General features: G+C 41.8%; 1 protein-coding gene across 2 annotated transcripts in view; it reads left to right on the top strand.

Moving 5' to 3' along the window:
- Positions 1-9576, top strand: part of LOC137645833 (EF-hand calcium-binding domain-containing protein 7-like) — a 34240-nt gene extending 24664 nt beyond the window's left edge. The window contains exon 2 of one of the 2 annotated variants that reach the window (XR_011045355.1): positions 8757-9576. Coding sequence is in view for 1 of the 2 variants with exons in the window: in XM_068378808.1 (XP_068234909.1) it covers positions 8757-8801 (45 nt within the window). In the remaining variant the exon portion in view is untranslated. The remainder of the gene's footprint in view (positions 1-8756) is intronic. The other variant, XM_068378808.1, reaches the window with a different exon arrangement.
- The last annotated feature ends 14546 nt before the right edge of the window (positions 9577-24122 follow it).

Below are 24122 nucleotides of genomic sequence, written 5' to 3'. Positions count from 1 at the left end.
AAGCATGGTCTTGGTATATATAAGGGAGAGACAAAGATTCAAGCTCTCCATTGCTATATTCATCTGCCAGCTGGTAACACATTAACCACTGGACAGCACAACTCGTCGGGAAGACGGCAATGCCACCTGGGTGTTTATTTACCGCTAGAAGCCACTTTGTACCAATGAAAGTAGTCCATATCCCACCTCCCTTAACCAGTCTAGGGAGGTGGGTTCCACAAAATCTTGTGTTGATTATAGGGGTACTTGATGTCCAGTGTAATATTTATGACCATGGTTGCCAATTATCCGTTACAGTTACTTGTATCAAACAGCTCCACAATTTTAAGCAGTCTTATGTTGTCTCTGATATAAAACTTAACGGATTACTGCACAGTAAAGTTGACATATTCTTCAGAAAAACAAGACATTCATTATTGCTCAATATTCTTCAGAAAAGCAAAAAAACATTATGAATGTAGTATTTATAATTTCATTCTTATATTTATAAGTAATCAAACAATTAATATACCCTGTTATAGGCCTAATACTAGAACCAATTGTAGACATAATTGTTTAGTGAAAGAAGAATAAGGGAGAATGAGAAGAGAAGAAAGAATAACAAATAGAAGAATAAAATTGGAAAATAAAAGAAAATAGGGAAATTATTTCAATGAACCTTACCTGATATTTGTATTCCTATAAGATCTAGGAGCGTTTGTTTTCTTAACACAAATTATCACATTAATTACCCTAATAATACGTTATCCCAGATCTCCCTGTTGGAAGTTGCCATCTCAGGTGAATGCACACCTTCAGTAATATTTAGTTGTAACTGGTGAATGCCTTTTTTTTATTATTCCAACATATTACCTTGTTCATTAGGCTGCTATGTGGTCCCAAATGACCTAACTGTAATTAGAACAGAATCCAATACCACATGATATACCAAAGAAATTTTTTTTTCCCATCCTTAGGACCAATGTAGCAACGTGCAAAGCATGAACCCGGTGTTTAAGAATTTTACTGTCGGGTCAGCCCCTATTAAACCTGTCACACCACCTTCAGTATTGAAGTCATCTGGTAATTAATGACATGCCACCCAGTGACTCAATACAGTAGTAACAATGAAGACAATGCTTAATCGAGCATTTGTTTCTCGCCTGTCAATCGTCTTTTATTTAGTCGCTGGTAAGGGAATACCGTACTTATTAATTTGCTCTTTTTACTTATTGATGATTGATGGGATTCTACCTCAACTTCTAATTTTGTACAAGTAATTAGTTTCTAACTTTATTATTGACCCAATCTATAGCACTATGGAATAATCTTATTGCATGCTCTGCTATTCCTGTTGTTTGTTTTGATATTGAAAGTGCATTCATGTACAAAAGCTATTACAGTATAGGAATTGGTGATGATAGAGTATTCTATTATTTTATTACATCAGCATTACTTAGTTCTTATACAAATACAGACCATCATCCTTTAATAGGAGTACTGTATGTCTTCAGCACTCCAGCTGCAAAAATTCAACAATGTAGTTATAACTACCGACAGGTGGCATGAAAGCTCGCTCACCTCTGTGAGGTAGACACTCACATTTTACTTTGGCCATAAGCAGTACACTCACACTCTTGCTGCCTCTCAAAATTTTGGCCGTTTTAATCTCTTCTTTCTCCTAGAAAATTTTTCAAGTGTGTAGATGGCTGTTGTGTTCAAGCAAACCTTGTTAAATGAAAATTGCATTACAGTACTATTACATGCAGTGGTTTTCCAGATGAGCTGCAAATTTGTGACAGGATTATGTATAAAGCTGCCATTAAAACTCATCATCCTTGTCTATTGCAGGGAATTTGATTGTTTACAGTTATCCTCTTGCGGTGTGTGGCTGTATGATGATTATGACAACTTGAATCTAATTAAGTTAATCTTCCTTGGGTATCGCTGTTGCTCTGTTAGCGGGAGAAAGTTTTTGTTTTATTGCCGCCAGGACTTTTAAGGCAAATTGTTCGGAGCTTTCCTGACTCTTGCTTCTCACGTGGACGTGCTGAGGGGTGTGGCACTTGCTGATGTTATCGCTGTTGTATTCAAAGAGTCTCCTGTGATCTTCCTTTGTTAGTGTCGTTGCTGGTTTCCAAGACCTCGGCCCCAAAAAAGGCCAGCAAGAAGAACTGTATGCACTCCTCTCTTCTAGTTTTTTCTCATCCTCTGCCTTGTCTTCGTTAGATTCTTATGATGCTGGTACTTGTAAGAAAATCTGTGTGATACAGGTGCTCAGTCTCATACCGAACCGAACACACATACTTTTGGTCTGGATGAAAGCGGGGCAATGAACGATTAAGATGAATCTCGGTCTTTTTTTTTAGGATGATTTAGTTCCAAAGGTAGAGTATTTGGCTCGTGATGGAATGAGAGGAAGTAGCTATCGGTCATTGCGTGTTTGTTCTCCTTGTGACCCGCAGGATACAGGTAACGCCCCAACACATGCGCTTGAGTGAACCTTTTCTATCCCCTTGTGGCCAGTCCACACTTGCACCAGAACTAGAAACAATAGATCATCCAGGGCTGTTCTCAGCACTCTCACAAGTACTGAGATGCCTTTTCGAGTGCACCTGACTGACTGCAAGGTTTTTCACCACCAAGTGGATGGTGTACAAGTGAAGTACTGTACCTGCACATTGCCTGATACTGCGCTTACTTTAATGCACCTTAGAGGCTCAAGTATGCTGTATTTAGTTTCTGGGGTCGTGAGGGTCAAAGGGAGTCTTGCTTCTGAAGGCGAGTCCAATTGTTGATCTGCACCCCCCAACCTCTTCTGGGTGCATCTCCGATCCTGCTCTGGATTGTGCATATTCTGGATTTCCTGCGACTTTTTCAATTTAAGGATTTTTCTAGAGGAGGAAGAGGGGTAGGAAGCAGACTGGGATGTCAGGGTTCTGGACCATTTTGCAAAGGCAGAGGACTTAAATATTGAATACATTGAGGTTGGAGGTCACCTCCATTGTTTTAAAGAATGATAGACATTTTCTTAGTGGGGACAGAAAATAGGCTCAAATGGTCTGAGTTAGTTGTGGGAAATTCAAACCTTCTCCCAAACAAAAATTATTGTAAGCCAAAATCCTGGACCTCAACTTCTTTATCAGCAAAATGCTGGAAAAGAAAGCCACAGAGGAATACAGATTTCTAAATTCCTGGGCAGACTTCATTTTCCATGAAGGACTCCTCTGAGGGGAGGGTATCTTTTGCCTCTCTTTTGTCTTGATAAATGTGTTCAGGATGACGACCATTGCACAAGCCTACCGGTTACTACACTAGGGCCTGGGCCTGTACTATAGATCTAAAAGATCGTGTGCAATTAGTCCATGAGGGTTAGGTAACAGACCACTGCGTAAATCGAAAAACGAAGTAATATTGGTGTCCTAGGGTCGGTGAACTCAGACCCATTGCCTACTTGAGGTCGATTAGGACCTTATATAACACACTACATAATCTCTTAGTCCACTAACTGTACTTAAGTGATATTACTGTAATTGTACAATACAGAACTGTACAAACTCCTATTTTTACAGTACACTGTACTGTACACCCTTTCCAAATTAAACTCCCAAAGCATCCATAACACTATATATACTTCTAAATTTCATTCCATTTTCTTCACACTCCCAAATTCTTGAAATTTAACTACATTGTTAGTAAACATTACCTCAAGATAATTTATCTAGCCTCATATCCCCAAACCCGCTCCAACATTTAACTACATTGGCAAACCTGCTACCTACTACTGTAATTCCTTTTCTGTCTCCCAGTTGGCAACACTCCGGCTGGCTACCCTGTTAGAACTTCAGTTGTGAATGAGTGCACTTGTGTTCTAAACATTGATCACTGTTAAATTTCCAAACTTTATTTAGCTTAGAATTAGAGCTTTCTAGCTTAGAATTAGAGCTTTCATTCTTTAGGAATTGTTGGGTTCTTTAATAACCAATTGGTATAGTTAATGTTCTTGGTAATATCTTAAGTGTAGATTTTTATTAATTTTGGTGAATTTTTGCAACCTTGGATTTTCTATTCTTCATGGAATCTCCAGAGAATCCTGTCATCCCTCCTTCGTATTCAGTCAGAAGCTGTTCTTCTTGTGATATCAGAATAAGTTGCAGGGAGTATGACCCTCTTAGGGATAAGGTGATGTGACTATCCATTGAGGCTTGTGTAAGTATTGGCCCGATAATGTAATGGCTGAGTATGTTATAAATTGGGAAATCTGTGCAGCATAAGAAAGCTGAAAGGAGAGGAAGTTATTTGTGAATTCCTTAGCGAGTAATGATTTCCTTGATTTTTATATTATGGTTTCTGGGTTTTCTTCTTCAGGGTGAATGATTCCAATCCCAAGATGCTTGTTATCCTTGCCATTCCACATCTGGCTTTTAGGCTGTTAGGGTTTACAGAGGTTTAAATTAGGTCTATTTCTCTTGAAGCTGGCTGGGATCAGAAGATAGAAACTTTGCACTGAATTTAGACCGAGACGTTTCAGTTTAGTTTTACAATCTGACAGAAAATCTTGAGGTTGCTTTTACTAGTAATTCTAATATAGGTATTCTCATGGATTCCCTTTCAGCTCCTCGTCAGGTACCATTCGGCTGTACCCAAGGTAAGGGTGTGACAGATCCCCCGGCTTGTAAACCACAACATAGCTTAGGCCTAGAAGGGAGCAGGACCGGCGGGTTGGCGACAATAATTTGCCCATCGAGACCCTCTTGATCCGATGATAATGCCAGAGAGCACTTATGTGGGTGTTGCTGGGTCTGGGCTTGGCACTAAACCAGAGTCAGTGCTCCGTGAGAAGCGTCGAGGATGGACCACGTAATGCGTAGGACGATAATGAATGGCTCCATAAATTTTGGTCCTGGAGCTCTGTCCTATTGATTTTGATTGAGGACCAGAATGTCGATTACTGGAGATTTTTAGATGGTCTTGGGTTTTCCTCCTCCAGTGATGTTTTAGGAAATGATAAGGATGCCTCCTAGATGTGTCACAGTGGATGTCTTCCTTAAGGGGCCTCTCCAGTTGTGAGGGACTTTGCGCTTTCTCTTCTTTTATAGGTGCGCAAGAGATAGGCTGACTTTGTGTCTAGTGTCTCTAAGATGTATGGGGAGGGGAAGAGGAATCTTCTCTTCTAGAGCTCCGGAGGGCCTCAGGTGGCAGGTGACACCCTCTTATTGAATCTCCCTAGGTCTACTTCAGAGTTTGACCAGCTTTTCGTAAGCCTTTGCTTTTGTACCGAAAGGGAAGCATGTCATAGTATTCGGCGTGAGTGAATCCTTGCAATCGCTTGCTCTCAAGATGCGCGCCAATCCTGGGCATGTCATTGTGGGCACATGTCATAATTGCACTTGTTGTTGGTGAGCCATGTTTCATTATGCTAATATTGTGTGCATGAGAGCGCTCAATCATAGATTGGAGGCGATCCTGAAGAATCACGAGTACTCTTTAGCATGTTTGTGCTAAGCGCGCTTTAAGCAAAAAAGGCTATGGAGTCTGCTTTTATTGTTTTACTGGAGACTTAATCATTTATTATGTGACTACTAGGTGGTTGGTTTAGGTACATTAAGGATTCCACTTTTCTACCTCCTGATGCCCCCTTACTTGAAAAGTTCTGTACCTCGAATGCGATGGAGTTTGCTCGTTAGATTGGTCTTGCTTCTAACATGCAGGTATTCCCCCAACTCCTTGAGGCTTCAACTGTAAGTTTCCCTTCCTTGTTTTCTGTCAGAGGGGCAGAGACCCAGTTGTTGATTTTGATACCTTTTGACAAGTCCTTGTTTGATTTGTTAGTTCTTTCAAATTTTTTCTAAGGAAGTGAGAGTCATCTCTTCGCTTGTGCAGTGGAGTTGGCTCCTCCTTCCCTGGGGTTGTATTCTCACTTGATTGTGTTCCTAAAGGCCTCGGGCTCTTGCCGATTATAGTCCTTTCAGCCTTGAACTAGTTTGTAATGAAGTTGTTCAAGATAGGACCAGAAAGGCCCAGGCAATGGCTGCTAATGACTCAGCAGGTAGATCTATAGGTTCCTCCAACCCCCATCCTTAGCTCACAAGGATGCTAAGGTTGCAGATACTAAAGGAACTAACGAGATTGAGCAATACTTGAATCCCAGTCTGGCGATCACCAGGCAGAGACATTACCAATAGGGATTAAAGCTGAAAGGGTTAACAAACCCTCAGCTGTTAACTAACCCTTGGCTTTTAACTAGCTTTTGGGTTTTGATGGTAATGAGCTTTGAGCTTTAGACCTTTTTTAACTAGTTGTACAATCTCATTAGTCTAGTGATTTTTTTGGGCAAAAATGTGAATGCTAACCTAACCTACCCAGTTTTGAACCCTAGGTATTGATTGGTTATTTTAGCACACCAGTCTGTAAGGGTTCTAATGGTGTACAACACATCAAAGAGTCAATATCCTTTCCTAGAGACTCACACTTTAAATAACTTTTGTATCTCCTACTTAGCAACCATTGCATTTCCATAATCCAATTTGCTCTTATGAATATAATACTCAACTTGGGAGCTGGGATCTCTAAAACATTGGACATCTTCCCAAAAAACACTTAACAACAAAGAGCAAAACAAAACACGTCTGACCAACGCAAGTGCTGAGGAGGAATGAGGATAGGGGGTGGGGAAATGTAGGGGTAGAGAGGGGGGGGATGTTGATGAAGGAGAGGTCTAATTGGTGAGGGATCTATGGTCGTGGTTCAATCACGCCCCAGTTTTCTATACCGACACTCAATGAGTGAGCGAGCTAGGTTTATTCCTGGCATTCCATGCATCTTTTTTTTTTTCTCTGGTATAATCAGCAATATCTATGCCTTAGAAATGGTGCTAGAGGAGCATTTCACGGAGCGACACAGATCGAGCCCAGAAATGTTGAAGTAGGCTCGAGCACCTCTCCTACTAAATGAGTTCCTTGCCATATGCAGGCACAATCATTCCCGTTAAGGGTAAACAAATGGGAAGGGCAATGTTTTTGCTCAAACTAAAGTTATACCTTTACTTTTCTTAAGAATAGGAAGATGAAGATGATGCAAAGAAAACGTCCTAGTTTGATGCTGTATCTTGCCTTCAATTATTAAGGAAACCTTTTTTGGAAAAATATCCAAATAAGTTACTTAAGGTAAGTTGATGTTATTCTTCAAGATCATTAGAGGCAGCCACTTCCAAAATGACATACAGTATAGCCTTCAATTTTCTTGGATTGGTTTAAATATAATGGATTAATTATCTGCAGTGACAAGAAAAACAGCTCATTTCGGTTCTCATTTAGTATTGAAACTTTCTATCACACCAAGACGTTCTGAGATCTTTAAAACAAATCGGTTACCTAACCTAGTTATTGATTTAGATATAATGACTTCTCTTGAACCTATAAGAAATGTTGAAAAGTGGAGATATATAAATGTAATTTGCCAGTTGGTTTACTAGAGAAATTTGTTAAAAAGTGGAGAGTATTCTTGAAATACTCATTTGCAGATTCTAAAATGGGTTATTTTAATTTGATAGAAGAGGTTTGTAGGTTTTCAAGAGCTAAAACTTTATTTTAGGGTATTTGACTTGCTTAGATAAGACTATTTCAGATGGTACTTCTAAGGCTGTGTCAGGCTTTGTGTGTGTTATGGTGAAATGTAGAGAACAAATATGGTGTCGAGCCAGTTTCTGACGCTCGGAAGTAGGCCATGTTTTTTTTCTCCTTATTTCAGGTCCTGTATAAGATGTTGATATGAGAGTAGATTGTTATATTAAGGTGACCACAGGTGTTTGTCAAGATACAAAGTATTAACATGGTAGAATTGTGCTTTGGTAATGATGTTGATGCATACGGGCGAGCTTAAATTTCATCATTTGATTAAGTAGTCAGAACGTTCCTTCTACAGAAAAAAACAGTAATGAACTTTTATGATATTGAAATGATTGATTTTATAAAAATTCTTATAAGCATCATGGATAATATTACTACCTTGCTGACACATTTTGATTCCACTTAAGATTTTTGGTCATTTTCAATACACTGAGAACCTGGCAAATCTGCCTCACATATACATATTAGCAGTGTTACAGTTTGTGCCCATTTTGGTATTTTACCCTTGGTTGAGCACATTCTGGAGCATTGCTCCAGATTCAAGAGCTGGAGGCAATTTGGCCTTCAACAGAAGTTTGGAAGATTTTGGGTGAAGCTGTAATTAGTCGTCTTTTGACCTTTTTCAAAGGAAATATTTCTCATTTTGTCTGATGGTGCTAAATGGACTCCCCAGTTCAAGTGCTGGGTCATGGGGCCTAAATTCTTTACAGCACTCACTCAGAGGAAATTTTCCCTGTTAGCACAATATTTGATAAAGTATCGAGGGGATTTCTGTGCTACAGTACTGTTTCTGCTTTCATTTTAATTGATTAAAAAGTATCATAAATTAGCATATTCATTTAGTATAATTTCCACTCTTTTGCATGGCATTTATTAAATTTCCATAATGCATGTAAGCTTTAATATTTTGTCCTTATAGTTTGCTAATGTTTTGGATTGTTGATTCAGTGATTTAAAATACTTAAGGACTTTTTCATATGGTACTAACTATATTCAGAAGTTTTTGATGTTATGGTAAATAATTTTTCTGATACAGTAATTTAAATAATGGTGTGCTGTAATTGTAGAAATACATCATGAAGTAAAAATTTGCAACATTTTTAAATTTACTGAATTTGATGAATTTTAAAAATAACTTCCATATCTCAGGTATGTGAGGTGATTGGCAAGAATGATCTTGTTGAGGAGGAGTAATACATAGCCTTAAACGCCTGCTGTTGCTTGTATGCAAAGACGAAAGCATCCGCCAATGGAAGGGAAGACTGTATTTGTCACAGTAGGCACAACACATTTTGATGCCCTCATAGAAGCTGTTGTGAATGATGAAACACTCGTAAAATTGTGCGAGAAAGGCTATGACAAAATTGTTCTTCAGATTGGAAATGGAAAGTTTGTTCCAGAAGAAGGTGTTCGTAAGGGTGTAAACATTGCATACTTCAGACTGAAGCCCTCAATTGCCGAGTATTTTGCGAAAGCAGACCTAGTTATCAGCCATGCTGGGGCTGGTTCATGCTTGGAGGCCCTTGAAGCAGGGAAGCCACTTGTGGCAGTGGTAAATGACACGCTGATGGCAAATCATCAGATAGAGCTAGCTGAAGAACTTGCTAGTAGAGAATTTTGCTTTTTCTGTTATCCAGCTACTTTAAAAAGTACTTTGGCTACTTTAGAAATATCACAGTTAAAAAAGTATGAACCTGGACAGCCACAGCGCTTAGTAGATTATCTTGATAATGTAATACAATTGGTTTAATAATAGGGAACTTTGGCTGCTTCATCTTTACTTTGCTCTACAGTATTATAGAAACATAAATATAAGAATTAAAATCTCTAAAAATGAATGAAAATATTTTTTCCCTATTATCTTTGTAGTGTTAATTGATGAATATTGGTAAATTCTTTCCAAAGAATTGATAGTCTACTAACTGATAAAAGTACTAAATATTTTTGCATTTGAAATAAATTTATTGCATTCAGGAAAAAAATATTAACTTTCATAAATGGTAAAAAATATTTTTTGGAATGTTTTATTATTCTCATATTGGAACCATATTCGAATAAATTGCAAGTACTGTACAGGCAAAATCCTCAATTACTAATGCTTATTTAAGAACTTCATTATATGAACAAAAATTTATTTATTTGCATTCAGTCAGTAAGCTTCTGAATGAAAGCAAACCAACAGGATCAACAAGTCTGCTAGATATTCGATGTAAGTACATTTATCTCTTTGAACCCCCCTCGTGTTCATATTGCTTTTTTTCCCAGAAGCTTGGTCTAATTGACCTATACTGGTAGAAATTTTTAATTTTTCCAATTTCTTCCTTTACAAAACCCATGTACTTAGTAAAGGAATGGGCATTCTTGATATAAGCGTTAACTTACGCACCATTCTCGATGTCTCCTCAGTTTCTTCAATTGCTGGCTACTGGAAAGACCTCCTCCAAATTGTTTGCTTATCACTACTGCGCATTAAGATGTCTTTCCCTGGTTTTCTTAGCAATTACTATGTGGAGTGTGCACAGAAATTGTTTCGGGAAGTTCCTTATCTGCTTTCCCTTGATATATCATAGCAGGGACAATACTGTGATTTAATCCTCACGGTACCTCTCATGCGATGCTGTAATGATTGCCGACCAAGCTAATATAGTATTGATAAGTACTAAAGAGAACTTGCTCTTAGTTTAGAGAAGCCAGTGAAGACTAGGCTACTTGATTGTAACGGGATAATGACAAAGACTCCACCTTTAGACGATTATGATTTTTATTATTATTAGCTAAGTTACAACCCTAGTTGAAAAAGCAGAATGATATAAGCCCAAGGGCTTCAACAGGAAAAAACACCCCAGTGAGGAAGGGAAATAAGGAAATAAACTAAATTATATTAGAAATACTGAACAATCAAAATAAAATATTATAAGAACAGTAACATTAAAACAGATCTTCCATATAACGGATTTTGAGCGAAGCAAAAAATCTATTTTTGGGTGAGATGGCCATGACGTCCTGATGGAAGGTTCCTTTAGTAGCTTCCCAAGGGTATATATGACACCAGTGATGTTCCAAGAGAATCAAACCAAAGGTTTCACAGAATTCTAACTTCTGGCGCGAGTAGCCTTAAGATTACTCTCAAGGGTATCGTATATAATCAGGGGACGTATTCTTGACACACCACATGGCAATCTGCACCCCGAATAGCCTTTACGCTTCGAGGGGGATATGTGGCAGAATTAGAAGGGTAGCCGCAATAGAGGTTACCCTGGTTCCCCTACTACAATCGGTCATTCCTTGTAGCGTTGAGCATGGTGCTACAGATACAGTAGTTCAGGGAGGGAAACCGTGAAGATCTTTTCATAGAAAAGAAGGGTGGGTCCATCAGGACGTCATGGCCATCTCACCCAAAAATAGATTTTTCGCTTCGCTCAAAATCCATTTTTTGGGCTCAAGCCATGACGTCCTGATGGAAGCATACCAGAGAATTAATGTATCTCTGGATTTTCATCAGTGCCTTAACCTTGGGACAATATTTCTACGCCCAAAAGGGCCAATTGAGACAAATGACGTTACCGTTATCCGTCATTATCATTAAGCATAACAATGTTAGTGCTTCCTGCCCCCTGCAGGGAAGAGTCATTTTTAGACGTTAGAAAAGGGGGCTCAAGGTAGCATATATTGTATGAATAAACATAAGTATACACTGAGAATAAAAACGGTCTCAAGGCTTGTATATATTGCGGAACCAATAACAGTGTCCTCATCTGTTGTTTGTAAGCATACAATGATATGAGAAATACTTACATGAGTAAGTCAAGGAACATTGGCATCTTAAACATGCAATTGTTGGGCGAATTAGGACGCAACTGCATTTTAATAGACATTTATTCCTAATAAATGACATGCTAAATGAATGTAGCATGATAAGGAAATTATACAAGAGACACAGAAATTAATGTTCCCTTTTTTGAAAGGGCAAAATTGATGAGTGCCACTCTCAGACTGAAGAAAAGCTCTTTTAACAAGACTTTTCTTTATAATTTCTGCACATGAAATAGTCTAACAACACTGTGTACTATGTACACATGGCACTAGTGGTATCCGTATAATTTCATACCTGAGATTCTGAACAGATTTGGTGTTACCATGGCAACACTTATTCAAAGGGAGGTCAAACGAAAAATGCTGACCCCTTCTCCTTTTAATTGATAGTCCCAATCAATTTACTGTTCATCGCAGAGCTAGACAACAGGGTCCAAAATAGCACCTGCCGCCACCACATAATGCTTCAATCCATAGACTTGCTTAGCATAGTGTCTGTAAGACACACCGGACAACCTCTGATCAGTAAATGAGCGAAGAGGCTGAAGTCCACACACTGAAAGGTTCACTGATGAAACAACTTTTCTCGGATCTTAATCTGCAGGAGTGCTGTCAGGATCTGCTCCGCGAATAAGGTAGGTGAGCTTCGCCCTCAGTTATAGGGATAGTTTGATCCAAAGTTTTCTCCTGTAAAGAGCTGTTTCTCCTGAAGTCTGAAGTTCTAGAGAGACATCATCCTTCAGAGGGCAGATTCTCCAGGAACCCCACCTCTTAGTGGGTAGGTCGTCCTTAGTGAGAAAGGTTGGATCAGGAAAGAGATGCAGTTCTCCCACTTAATGTGGCCCTCATCCCAGATAGGGCCACTATTTCACTAACTCTAGCCCCAGAGGCTATAGCGAACCGAAAAATAACCTTTTAGGTTAGATCCTTGAGGGAACAATCCTCATTGTTCACAGGTGAGGCATAATGTAAGACCTTGTCCAAAGACCATGAGATGGGCTTTAGTGGCGTTGCAGGCCTAAGCCTGCACATGTTTTTGGAATCTTATTAAAGATTTCATTCGTCAGATCCATTTAAACGGCATATAGAAGAGGTCTAGTTGGGGTTGACTTGCACATGGATATTGGTCCATGGATCCAAAGATCCAATCAAGTGACCTCTCTCGCAAAGTCGGCCATACCCTTGGTGCTTACTCAAGGGTTTATATGGGGACAAGGCCAAAGAACTAGGCTTCTCATAGTATCCAAGGATACACTGCCTCCTTTCTCAAAGGCTATCGTGCTGTTGGCCGCCAGACCTTGAATATAGGGGTGGACAGAGGAGGACAGGCAGAAGATCATGAGATTGCTTTTGGTCCCTATTGCTTTACAAAGCAGCTTACTTTTCCCAAGAAGACTCGTATTGTCTTCTAGTTGACTAGACTTGTATTCTTCAAGGAATTCTATTTTGCCTTTTGAGATCCCAGTCTTTTTCCTAACTGTTAAGGGCAAGGAATTCATAAGATGAAGGGATCAGGTGTAGAGTGATAAATTGAAGGCAGAAAACTTCTGAACCTCCTGGATAATCCTAGGTGCATAACTAGGGTCTCAACATGTAGAGGGCCTTCCGGAGGAAATTTTATGGGCTGAACAGGAATTTTTAAGTCCATCACTTCTATTCTACCTCCACTAGAGGATCCTCGTATGGGGCTATATATCAAGATAGTATCTTGATGACGCTCGTGATGAAGAAAACGATCTGCAGCTCGGGGACTTGTTCCCATCTGGGAGGGAATGGGTCTGCGTCCGTGTACCATTCCAACTCTATTGGGTTGAACCTGAGAAGAGCATCAGTTGTCACCTTGCGGATCATTTATAAACGAGCTGCTGATGGGCGCCATTCCCTTAAGGAAGGGATGGCTAACATTCCCTAATGAAATGAGATGTCCCTTATCGCTTCAATGCCTCAGATCAGCCTGAGGAGGTCTGATCTATGCGGAGAGTGTTTCTCCAACCATTACAGGGCTAAAATGGACTACGGGCCCGTGGCCTTTGGTCATTGTAGGGTAAGCGAAGAGGGAATGACCATCATTGGTCCTATTAGATCTCTTCGAGTGTTTGATGCGTATCTTCTCCAGCCTCTTAACGCATCTTTCAGCTGTGCACATAGCACTGGGTCTGTCATTATTGTGAACTGGAGAGAGTTCAAAACTCCTCCCTGTTAGCATCATGGAATCCTGACTGATTACAATAGTCTCTTGACAGACCTTACGATCTCCTTTTACATCCCCAAGGGAAAGGAGCGTTAGGGTGACCGCAGGTTTCAATGATTTTATAAAAACATTGAAGCCCCTGAGTTGGAGAGAATCGAGACTTATTGAAGTTATTTTGCATCCCCGATGTTCCGGGGCCCCATCATCTCCATGGATGCTCATAGACAGTCGTTTCGGGTGCTGCCCACCCCAGCCTGTCGTCCAGGGCCATTGTTGCCTGAACTCTTTCTAGGCTTGGTTTCGCTTGACTGTGTCTGCTAATTCCGTGAAGATCCTAGGACTGAATCTAGTCCGACGAGAATCTTGTCTAGGATATATGTTATCTTCTGTAACTTGGATCCTAGGTAGGAGTGGAGGGGGTGACTGACTGGAAGTTGCCAATAGACATCTTTCAGGTCTGGCCAGATTGTCAACACCCCTTACTGAATAAGGTCCTTGTGTTCAGAAGGATTAACATTCTGAACTTGCTGTTTTATTGGAACTTATTGAGTGGCGCCAAGTCCAGAATGACTCCGAGTTTTCTTGAGTCCTTCACATGAACACTAAACAGCCTTCCTTGGAAATCGATGGACTCTACTTTCCTTACCGCTAGTATGCTCTAGAGCTCTAAGGTATACCCTTCCAGGGGATTTGGAATGTAGGAAGAGTTGAGGAAAGGATGGTGGAGGTATGTCCATTTCCATTCTAGTCTCATCTTGGTTAGGCCTTGGACCCAAGGATCGAAGGTCCAGCGATCCAGGAGGAACTTCCTTCCTACCAGAGAAGGTGTACATATCTGGCCGTCTGTGGAACAACGGTCATTGTAACTGTGGGATGCTGTTTAACATCCCAAGGAGAACTGAGAAACCTTCCCGTCCTCCTTTTAGGTCATACCTGACCGTTTGTCTATATCAGCTTCTCAGTGTTTCACTGTAATAGAAGATTCCTTTCTATAGTATAAAGCTTAGGATAAGTACGCTGGAAAAGAATATGAGAGGCACATACGTGTGAATCCTTCCAGCCAACTGCTGCGGCCCTCCTAATTATTGATTCTAGGGCATCCCCTTTTAGAAGGAGCCCAATGGAAGATTCTAGCCCATAAGGATAGAGTAGCGTAAGCAGCGCCTACATCCAGGGAATTAATAATGAGAATCAAAGAGGCTGATGAAGAGTCAGCGTAAGGAAAAAAAGGGAGGGGGTGTATCCCCTAAATCAGGTAGGTCTCAGTAAGAGATTGTTCTCAGAAGCACAGCGTACTGGAAAACCATTCTATTGTATGGTTATGTACCAAAGATTTCTGTCTGTGATTTGGGGTATTGTATACACCTATACAACTGGCATATTACCGTCAAGGCTAGTACTTGGGGCTAAGTTAACTGGCACATTACTTCAGTACCGATATGGCTAGCAGTTCTCCGGCATGTCAGTGACTTGTAGGCTGTCAGCGGGTCGCTGACAGAAGACATACCATCCTAGCCAGTATTCAATGTGACTGGGTAGTGGTGAAAACTATACGCATAGTCAGCAGCCCTCTGAACCATTGGCGACCCCTTGGGCTGTCAGCAGTCCGCCGGTTATCGGCGGGCTGCCGATTGAAGGCATACCAACTCAGCTATTGACTGGGTGGTGACCAAGGGCACACACTGCCGGCTCTCGGCGGCGGAGTCAGATGTGACAGTGAATCAATGACTGCTGTCGTTGTTATCACTACAAGGTGTAGCCTGATTGAAATGTCTCTGCCTGGTGTTTGCCAGCTGGGGGTACGAGTCTTGCTCAGATTCATTAGTGCCGTTAGTATCTGCAACCTAAGCATCCTTGTGAGGTAAGGTTAGGGGGTTTGGGGAACTTGAAGACCTAAAAACCTTTAAAAGAAACACTAAATTGCCAGTTATCGCAATGAACAAGTGAAATCTTCGGTCCAATTCCCGTAGAGTTTCCGAACTTTTGCAAGTTCGCAACTGAACCGCATTTTTGTGATAACTTCTGAAACCAAACCAACCGTAGTTCGACAGCTTGAGACTGCCATCGTGTATGCACTGGGAGTGAGAGGGAGGGGTGGTACCCCCATCCTCACCTCCTCTCCTCGAACTGGAGTGGAGAAAGGAGGGATAGGGGACAGGATGTTCTTTAGGAAGCTGTTAAATAGGTGGGTATGGTTTCGGAGAGATTTTAGAAATCTCACACCCAAATGTGTAAATGTTAAGAGCTGTATACCAGATTCTATCAACTTGGGTTTTTCGAGACCTTCGACATTAAGGTCTGGCCTACTTACAGGTCAGAGGGTCTCAGACGGGGTTGGGGATTTGGAAATAATATTGCTGGGGGCATGAACCTGCATGTATTATGTCCGTGAAAATACTCACTCTTATAACTGCAAAAGACTGCAATGCATCATCTGGTGTCCCTCCTGTAAGGAAAGGAGAACAGAAATGAATATTCAATTGATTATCACACTGATAAACAATTTGCAAAAATCATCTTTTGCCAAAATAGCTTAGGACAGAAAGCTATAAAGAGATAGCGGGAGACACATACCCGTGTATCCCCTGCGAGCCAATGCTGTTACCTCCCCTCAGTATTAAGATAAGGAAATTCCTCCAACTGGGGAATTCCCGGTAAAAAGGGGGGTCGAACACCTAGGTGTAAGGAAGTGTACAAAGCACTGTCCCCCCTTATACTTGACACTGTGAGGTAACCCTTATACTTGACACTGTGAGGTAAGGAGGACTGATTTCACAATCAGAGTATCGAGGGAATGCCATTCTTTCGAAATAGGAGCGGTAGCAGCAGAACCTCGCACAAGGGTACCCAAGATATGTTGATTAGAAAAGATAAAAGACATATATTTGTGTATCCCAACCAATCTATTTGCTGTGACCTCCCTTACAATATTAAATCAGGGAGTTTCCTGATCAGGGAAACTGAGGGATAAGGGTTCTCCCCTTTAAGGGTTAGAGGTGTCACACCACCAGCCCTTTACGAAATTTAATATTGTAGGGTAAATGGAAACTGATTTCAAATCAGAATATTGACGAAATATTATTCTATCAATATAGAATTGGATTCAGCAAATACCTGGGGAGGGATACCCAAGATATATTGGAAATAACTACTAGTATAATATATACGTTAGTTTTCCATCTGCCGTATATACAATACTGCAAATATACTGACTACCTGTATAATCATATACAGTACTGTAGTTCAGCCGGCATGTTGCCAGATTAGCTAGCTCTTGCCGGAGCATCTAGCATGCTAGATAAGAGAGAGAGAGAGAAAGCATGGAGTGAAGGCTATCTATTACTGTGTATGTATACAGTAATAAAGGATGTAAAAGTCTAATTTTACTGCCTTTCTACTAGTATAATATATACGTTAGTTTTCCATCTGCCGTATATACTATACAGTACTGCAAATATACTGACTACCTGTATAGACATATACTGTAGTTCAGCCGGCAAGTTGCCGGATTAGCTAGCTCTTGCTGGAGCATCTAGCATGCTAGTTAAGAGAGAGAGAGAGAGAGAGAAAGCATGGAGTGAAGGCTATCTATTACTGTGTATGTATACAGTAATAAAGGATGTAAGTCTAATTTTACTGCCTTTCTCCGAAAAGAAGGTTCAAATGGAAGGGGAGAATGTAACATTCAGGCTTCCATCTAGCCACAGTACTATTGCCAGTTTACCACTGTATGCCAGCCTCCGGCAGCACTAGTACAGTCGGCATGCTACTGACTGAGTCAGTACCTATCCGTGCCGGTCTACTGCCGGCCAGAGCAACATGCCGACAACAGAAGTTGTGGCCAGCAGTTCAAGGGAAAACTGGAGAACCTTGGTGACAAAAGGGACCTCCCACCCACAGTCGGCATGGCCGCAGGAAGCCGTCAGTCGCCGACAGCCGTCAGCTGAGGAGAGGGGGTCTGGCCGGCTCCGGCAACACCGGCAATGGGAAGGTTGCAGGACGCTGGCTCAGGAAAGACAATGGCTCGGCCATCGTAAAAGAACAGGGGGGGGGGGGTCCTACATGAGGTACGGGAGGGGCCGGCAATGTTGCCGGACCTACACACCTTGAAGAAACTCTGTTTCAGTACCGGCACAACCCCAAGCGGCAGGAGAATCTTCTATTCTCCAGCTTAGGAGGTGCTAATACAGTTAAGGGGACGGCAGTCCATGCCGTTCCTCTCAACAAGGGAGAAACAGAGTTCCAATGCCGGCGCCATCCTAGGCGCCGGCAAGAGTATACTACTCTACAGCCTAGGGTCTGCGAGCATAGGACTAGTATACTAGACCACAGGGAGAAGGTGGCGGCATCATGCAACCACTTCAGGTGTAATCTAGGGAGGGCTAGCCTCCTATGCCGGCAGTTCAGCCGGCAGGGGAATGCAATCACCCCGCCGACCGACTGCCGACAAAAGACTAAATACTCTGAGGTTCTGATCGAATCCCAAATCTTGCCGTCTGCTGTTAAGAGATGAGACAGAAAAACTCTAGGCTAGTCATGCCTGAATTCGAAATTCAAGACCGACGCAGAGAGTTGTAGCCTAAGGCTACTCTCAGAGGGAAGAGAGATTACCCATAAATCTCTATTAGAGACTAGTAACAGCTAATATAAATCCAGGAGATATCAATCTCCAAAGAATGATAACCGATACACAAGGGTAACCGGGGAAATGTCGAAAGTATATGTTGTCTAGGTTGGGATACCTAGTCAAGGTGAGATCTCGGTTACCTAAAATCACCAAAACTCTGACATATACGATCGACACAAGAAAAGGGAAAATTATGCATATAAATATCTTTACAATATAAAATGCCTAAACAGCTGTCATAATAACAATTAATGCTATTAAAACCGGAAATGTCGTTCGGCTAACTAAATAACACATCCCCCAATGAACGACTGCGCCTATGGCGACACCGGTGACCGGGGTAGATCCAAACACAATAAATACACTAATTTCATTGTGAGGCTGGAACTAAAATACATATTGTAAAGAATAAATACTCCACTTTCATGGATGGAGAAAGAAGCTGTAGAAAGCATAAAGATTCCCTTGAAATCAATGAAAATGTCAGATCAACAGGGAACATCACCATAGTGAGTCGCTACAATTAAAGGAATGACCGCCAGAGGGAGTTGGCGCGGTTGTGATACGATTGTAGTAGGGGAACCAGGGTAACCTCTATTGCAGCTACCCTTCTAATTCTGCCACGTATCCCCCTCGAAGCGTAAAGGCTATTCGGGGTGCAGATTGCCATGTGGCGTGTCAAGAATACGTCCCCTGATTATATACGATACCCTTGAGAGTAATCTTAAGGGTACTCGCGCCAAAAGTTAGAATTCTGTGAAACCTTTGGTTTGATTCTCTGGGAATATCACTGTAGTCATATATACCCTTGGGAAGCTACTAAATGAACCTTCCATCAGGACGTCATGGCTTGAGCCCAAAAATAAACTATAAAAAGAGACAAGTCAACCTGTTCAACATAAAAACATTTGTTGCAAGTTTGAACTTTTAAAGTTGTACCGATTCAACCACCCAATTAGGAAGATCATTCCACAACTTGGCCATAGATGGAATAAAACTTCTAGAATACAGTGTATTATTGAGCTTCATGCTGGAGAAGGCCTGGCTATTAGAATTACCGGCATACCTAGTATTACAAACTTGGTGGTACTGTCCAGGAAGATCTGAATGTAAAGGATGGTCAGAATTATGAAAAATCGTATGCAACATGCATAATTAACTAATTGAATGCCGGTGCCAGAGATTAATATCTAGATCAGGAATAAGGAATTTGATAGACTGTAAGTTCCTGTCCCACTAAGATGAAAATCAGCAGCTGAAGACCAGACAGGAAAACAATACTCAAAACAAGGTAAAATGAAAGAATTAAAACACCACTTCAGAATAGACTGATCAGCAAAAACCTTGAGACTTTATCAATAAGCCAATTTTTTGAGCAATTGAAGAACACACAGACCTAATGTGTTTCTCAAAAGTAAATTTGTTGTTGAGAATCGCACCTAAATTTTTCAAGTCATATAGAGTTAAAGAAGCATCTTCAATGCTGAGATTTGGATGTTGAGAAGCAATTCCTCCGAGTTTTGTTAAGATTCAACTTCATGCCCGATAATTTGCACCATTCACAAAATTAGCTAATTTCCAATGGAAATTGAGCTTTATAAGCTCTCTTCCCAACTAGCCTACTTTACTTTGTTAAAGTTCAGAATCCAGTAAATCCTCTCAAAGTGGCAACATTGAACCTAGTTCTACCCATCCTGTTGCTGACCTAACCTAACCAAACTCCCCTCGTTGAGTCTAGTTTTCAGCGTTGCTTTCAGTAAAGGTTCTGAAAATTTGCTGGGCATTACAGGTTTGAAAACCTCTCTCAGAACCTTGAATACTTTAATTATTTTAGACCCTTCTGCTGCTAAAACCCTAGTCGCTCTATAAGACAACTAAAGTGTGAGGCAGAAGACCGATTGGGTAGTCTGGATCCTAATATCCCTCCATGCGTTAAGTAAGTGCTCCTAAATCATATTATACTACATAGGTGGATGGTGTGGCATATTGTATTTTCTAAAACCTTAGGTGAATGAATGAAGTTTCAACAAAACTCAATTGTTTGCCTCATGTTTCATTTGGCATTGTGTTCCACTAGCTCATCTTACATTAAATGTAGGCACTACGGTAGTCACAAGTCTCTTCGCCACTAGGGGAAGCAAAGACCATTCGGAACCAACTGTCGTTTCTCTTCCCTTGGATAAATCTCACCAAGAGATAGATCACCTGGGACTGTGTCCACTTGAGAATCTCTATTGCTTGGTTGCATAGCAGGAGAGAGGATTGTTTGGAGATGTAGGTCACTACCGTGGAGTTGTCGCTCATCAGCACCACAGAGTGACTTTTCAATCTTTGCGAAGCTAGTTGTGCCGCTTTTATTTCCAGAAAGTTTATGTGGAAGTTTTTGTCCTCTTCTGATCACACGCCCGAAATCTGTTTCATTCCCAGATAAGCGCCCATCCCTGGCGAGATGCATCAATGAATAGCATGAGATATGGGAGGAGCAGCCTGAAGGAGCGTTCTCGTTGCCAGGTTCTCTTCGTTCAGCCACCACCGGAGGTCTGATATCACCTCTTGAGGTACTCGCAGCCGGGTTGCAGCGTTGTCTGAGGCTTGTGACCACTGGGTCTTTAGAGCCCCAAGGGGACAAGTTTCTCTAACGAGGAGAGATAACCTAACAGCTTCTGCCATGTTAGGGCAGGCAGGAGGTTCCCTTTCAAAAAGGTTGCTGCCAATGCCCTGAACCTTGCCAGTCTGTCTACAGCCGGGAGGCCTTTGGCTTGCACCCATGCCCAGACACCTTATGGACTGGCCAGGGACGAGACTGGACTTCTGCAGATTCATTTGGATCCCTTACTCCTTGCACAGATCCAGTAGTAGGTCTCTGTTTCAGCAGGAGAGCTTGGAATTCTGCCAAAAGAAGCCAGTCGTCTAGGTATCTCATGAACCTAACCTGATACCCATGACATGTGCCCAGACTGAGTCAAGGACATAAGACTTTGGTGAAGACCTGGGGGCTGTAGATAGGCCAAAGCACAGCACCTTGAACTGGAACAGCATGTCTCCAAAGGGAAACCTTTGGTACTTCCTTGAGGCAGGATGGATGGGGACCTGAAAGTAAGCATCTTTCAGATCTATGGTCAGAAGAAAGTAATTCTTCCTGATGGCCTGGAGAATGGAGGTTATGGTCTCCATCTTGAACCTTGTCTGCAAAATTGAGAGGTTCAAGAGGGAGAGGCTTATGACAGGTGTCCAACCTACCGTCGGGTTCTCTATCAAGAATAGATTGCTGAGGAAGCCTGGAGAGTCGTCAAAGACTTTCTCCACTTCTTTGCTTACCAACTTGGGGATTTCCTCTAATAGGAGTAGGTCTTTTGGAGATCCTTTCAAATAATATGGTGGTTCCAATTCTTGATCAAAAGAGGTGGATTGTCTATGAAGCGGATCCGATACCCTAAACGAAGGACTTCTACTGTCCAAGGGTTGGCCCCCTAAGTCCTGCCATATTTGCCAAGTACATTGTAGGCATCCCCCTACTGGTGGTAAGCTGGAGGACAAGCCCTCCCTAGCGTGAACTTCTGCCACCCTGTCCTTTTCAACTGGAGGGATGTCCTCTCCAATAAAAGTTAAGTCTAGGATTCTGCCTCCCAGGCAGTTGAGACATTCCCCCTCTGTTAGAGGGGGAATGGCCTAAAAGGCGAGTTCTTTGTTTGTTTCTAAGTAGTGAGCAACCTCTGTGTCACTGCTCTGCTTACTATAGGACTTTGTCCCAGCCTCTCTAACTTCTCAGTGGCCTTAGTCGTGTCTGAGGATGGAAAAAGGGAAGGAGAATTAATTTGGTCGAGTTCCTAAGAACTGTAGCATCTCTAGGGAACAGCTGTCTAGAGCATTTAGCTAAGACAGCGTTGCGCTTCTTCAGAAGACAATTTCCGCAAAGGAAAACATTCTGGTGGAGGAGGAACTCTATGGCTTTAGGACCAGATCTTGAAAGTTCTTTGAACTGTTCCCATATGTTCTTGTTGTTGAGGTTCCTAGAAATGGCAAAACTAGAGAGGGCCCAACACCAGTGGTCTATCCATGAGCACGTTTGACTGTCGGACATGCCCTCTACCTCCATGTTAGCCAGTTCCAGTGCTGAAATCATGGCTGGTAAGTTCGGTAGTGTTTCCGCCAGAATTGAAGGTACTAAGTTAAATGCCTTCAGGTCAATAGGAAGTCGCCACAGTTAACGTAAAAATGTCTCTGGCGTTAATAGGGGAAACTTTGATGATCTTCTCGCTTTTAGCGAGTTTTCAACTGTGGAGACTTGTGTTCATAAACTCATGCGTGTCCTTAGTCAGGCTGGAAAGGGCCACATCAAACTTAAGTCTGGGGCTCTGATACTACAGGAAGATAGCATCAATAGTGCCCCGTCTATTATCGGTCTGCGCTAAGGGAGGCTCGTCTAAACCTCTTAAATGGTGGATGAGGCTCATGATCTTGATGAAGTGAGAGGCTTTCGAGCTCAATACCGGGGCATCAAGGGGGGTGCATCAGCAGAGCTTAAACTTGCACGTGCCATGAGGTTTTCCGGGGAGTCATCAATAGTAATAATATCCCAGTGAGAATGTTCTTTCTTAACAGCTCTTAACTTTTCCTCTAACGTTCTTCCTTTCCCTTGAGTAATACCGAGAAGAGGAGGTGGAGAGGGAGTGGGAGGAATCTAGTTCACACCCATCGTAAATGTTCTTCTAAGCGGAGTTAAAGTCTCTCTCAGAACTCGTTTTACGAGACGAGAGAGAATTCTCATCACTGCCATCTTGAACACCTACGGCGAGGACCACATCTACGTTGTCTGCCGATCCGTTCTTCTATGTCTGATAGGGGAGTGATCCTTGGGAAGGGGGGATTTTTTCACGCCCCTTATCTGCTTTCTGTACCAGCAAAGAATTACTGTATCTGAAAGAGGATAGCGTTCTGTAGAACACTTACCGTCAGACAAGGTGTAAGAACAGGGTCTATCTAGACAATTAGTAGGTTTGTTTCTACTGAGGGTTCTTATTTGCAAAGAGTGAAATTTTATCTCGTTGGTTCCTAGACGAGAGTTTATAATACTTCGGGGGAACTCTGGACTTATATGGACATGATTTACTATGCCCTCTAACATCAGATGGGTGTATAGTTACGGTCTTAGCATCATTATGACAAAGTATTACTCTCCTCAGTCAAAATGGTGGCGTGTTCAGTGATGTCATGACGCCTAGACTACAGGAGAGTAATTTCACGTGCAACAAAGCCGGTGCTTACAGTGACGACGACATGTTGAAACGCATTAACACATTCAGATATATGAATCTGAACTATATTCTTAGAAGAATTTCTTGGTATGGCAGGGATAGTTATACTCAACTTTCCAGCTTTAGTAAGCTTGGAAGGAGAAGCCTGCATGGAGCATGAAGGTACAGTACTGTATTGCCAACTCTGGTGGGAGGGGACTTAGCTGATGCAGTCCGACCAACCTCATGGTAGAGAAATGATAAATCTCTCAACTCATTCCAGGTGCTTTTTATAAGAGTTTTCTGCCGAGGACCCAAAGGTGTATGAGGAAAGCCTTTCTCGTTAATAGGAGTGGGAGACTGGTAATCAGGATCTTCCAATAAGGCTGCCTTGGTACAGGGGGGAAATGACAGCCTCAACTCTAAGGTCCTTCCAGGAACAAGGAGATGCTTTCACTGTTCTAATAGGAGACACTTCTATAAGGGTGAACATCTTATCTTCATAGTCTGACTAATACAAATCCCCACTCAGCGCACTCGTAGGGGGTGAAGGAGGTCAAGACATACCGGCATAATCTGGTATAGAATCATCTAGTTGGATGCAGCTCAGGGAGCACAGCGGCCGTAGCCAGGGTATATGCGATAAGAAC

This window comes from Palaemon carinicauda, chromosome 8, assembly GCF_036898095.1.
Source record: "Palaemon carinicauda isolate YSFRI2023 chromosome 8, ASM3689809v2, whole genome shotgun sequence".
NCBI lineage: Eukaryota > Metazoa > Arthropoda > Malacostraca > Decapoda > Palaemonidae > Palaemon > Palaemon carinicauda.
This window is presented reverse-complemented; position numbering and strand designations above follow the sequence as displayed.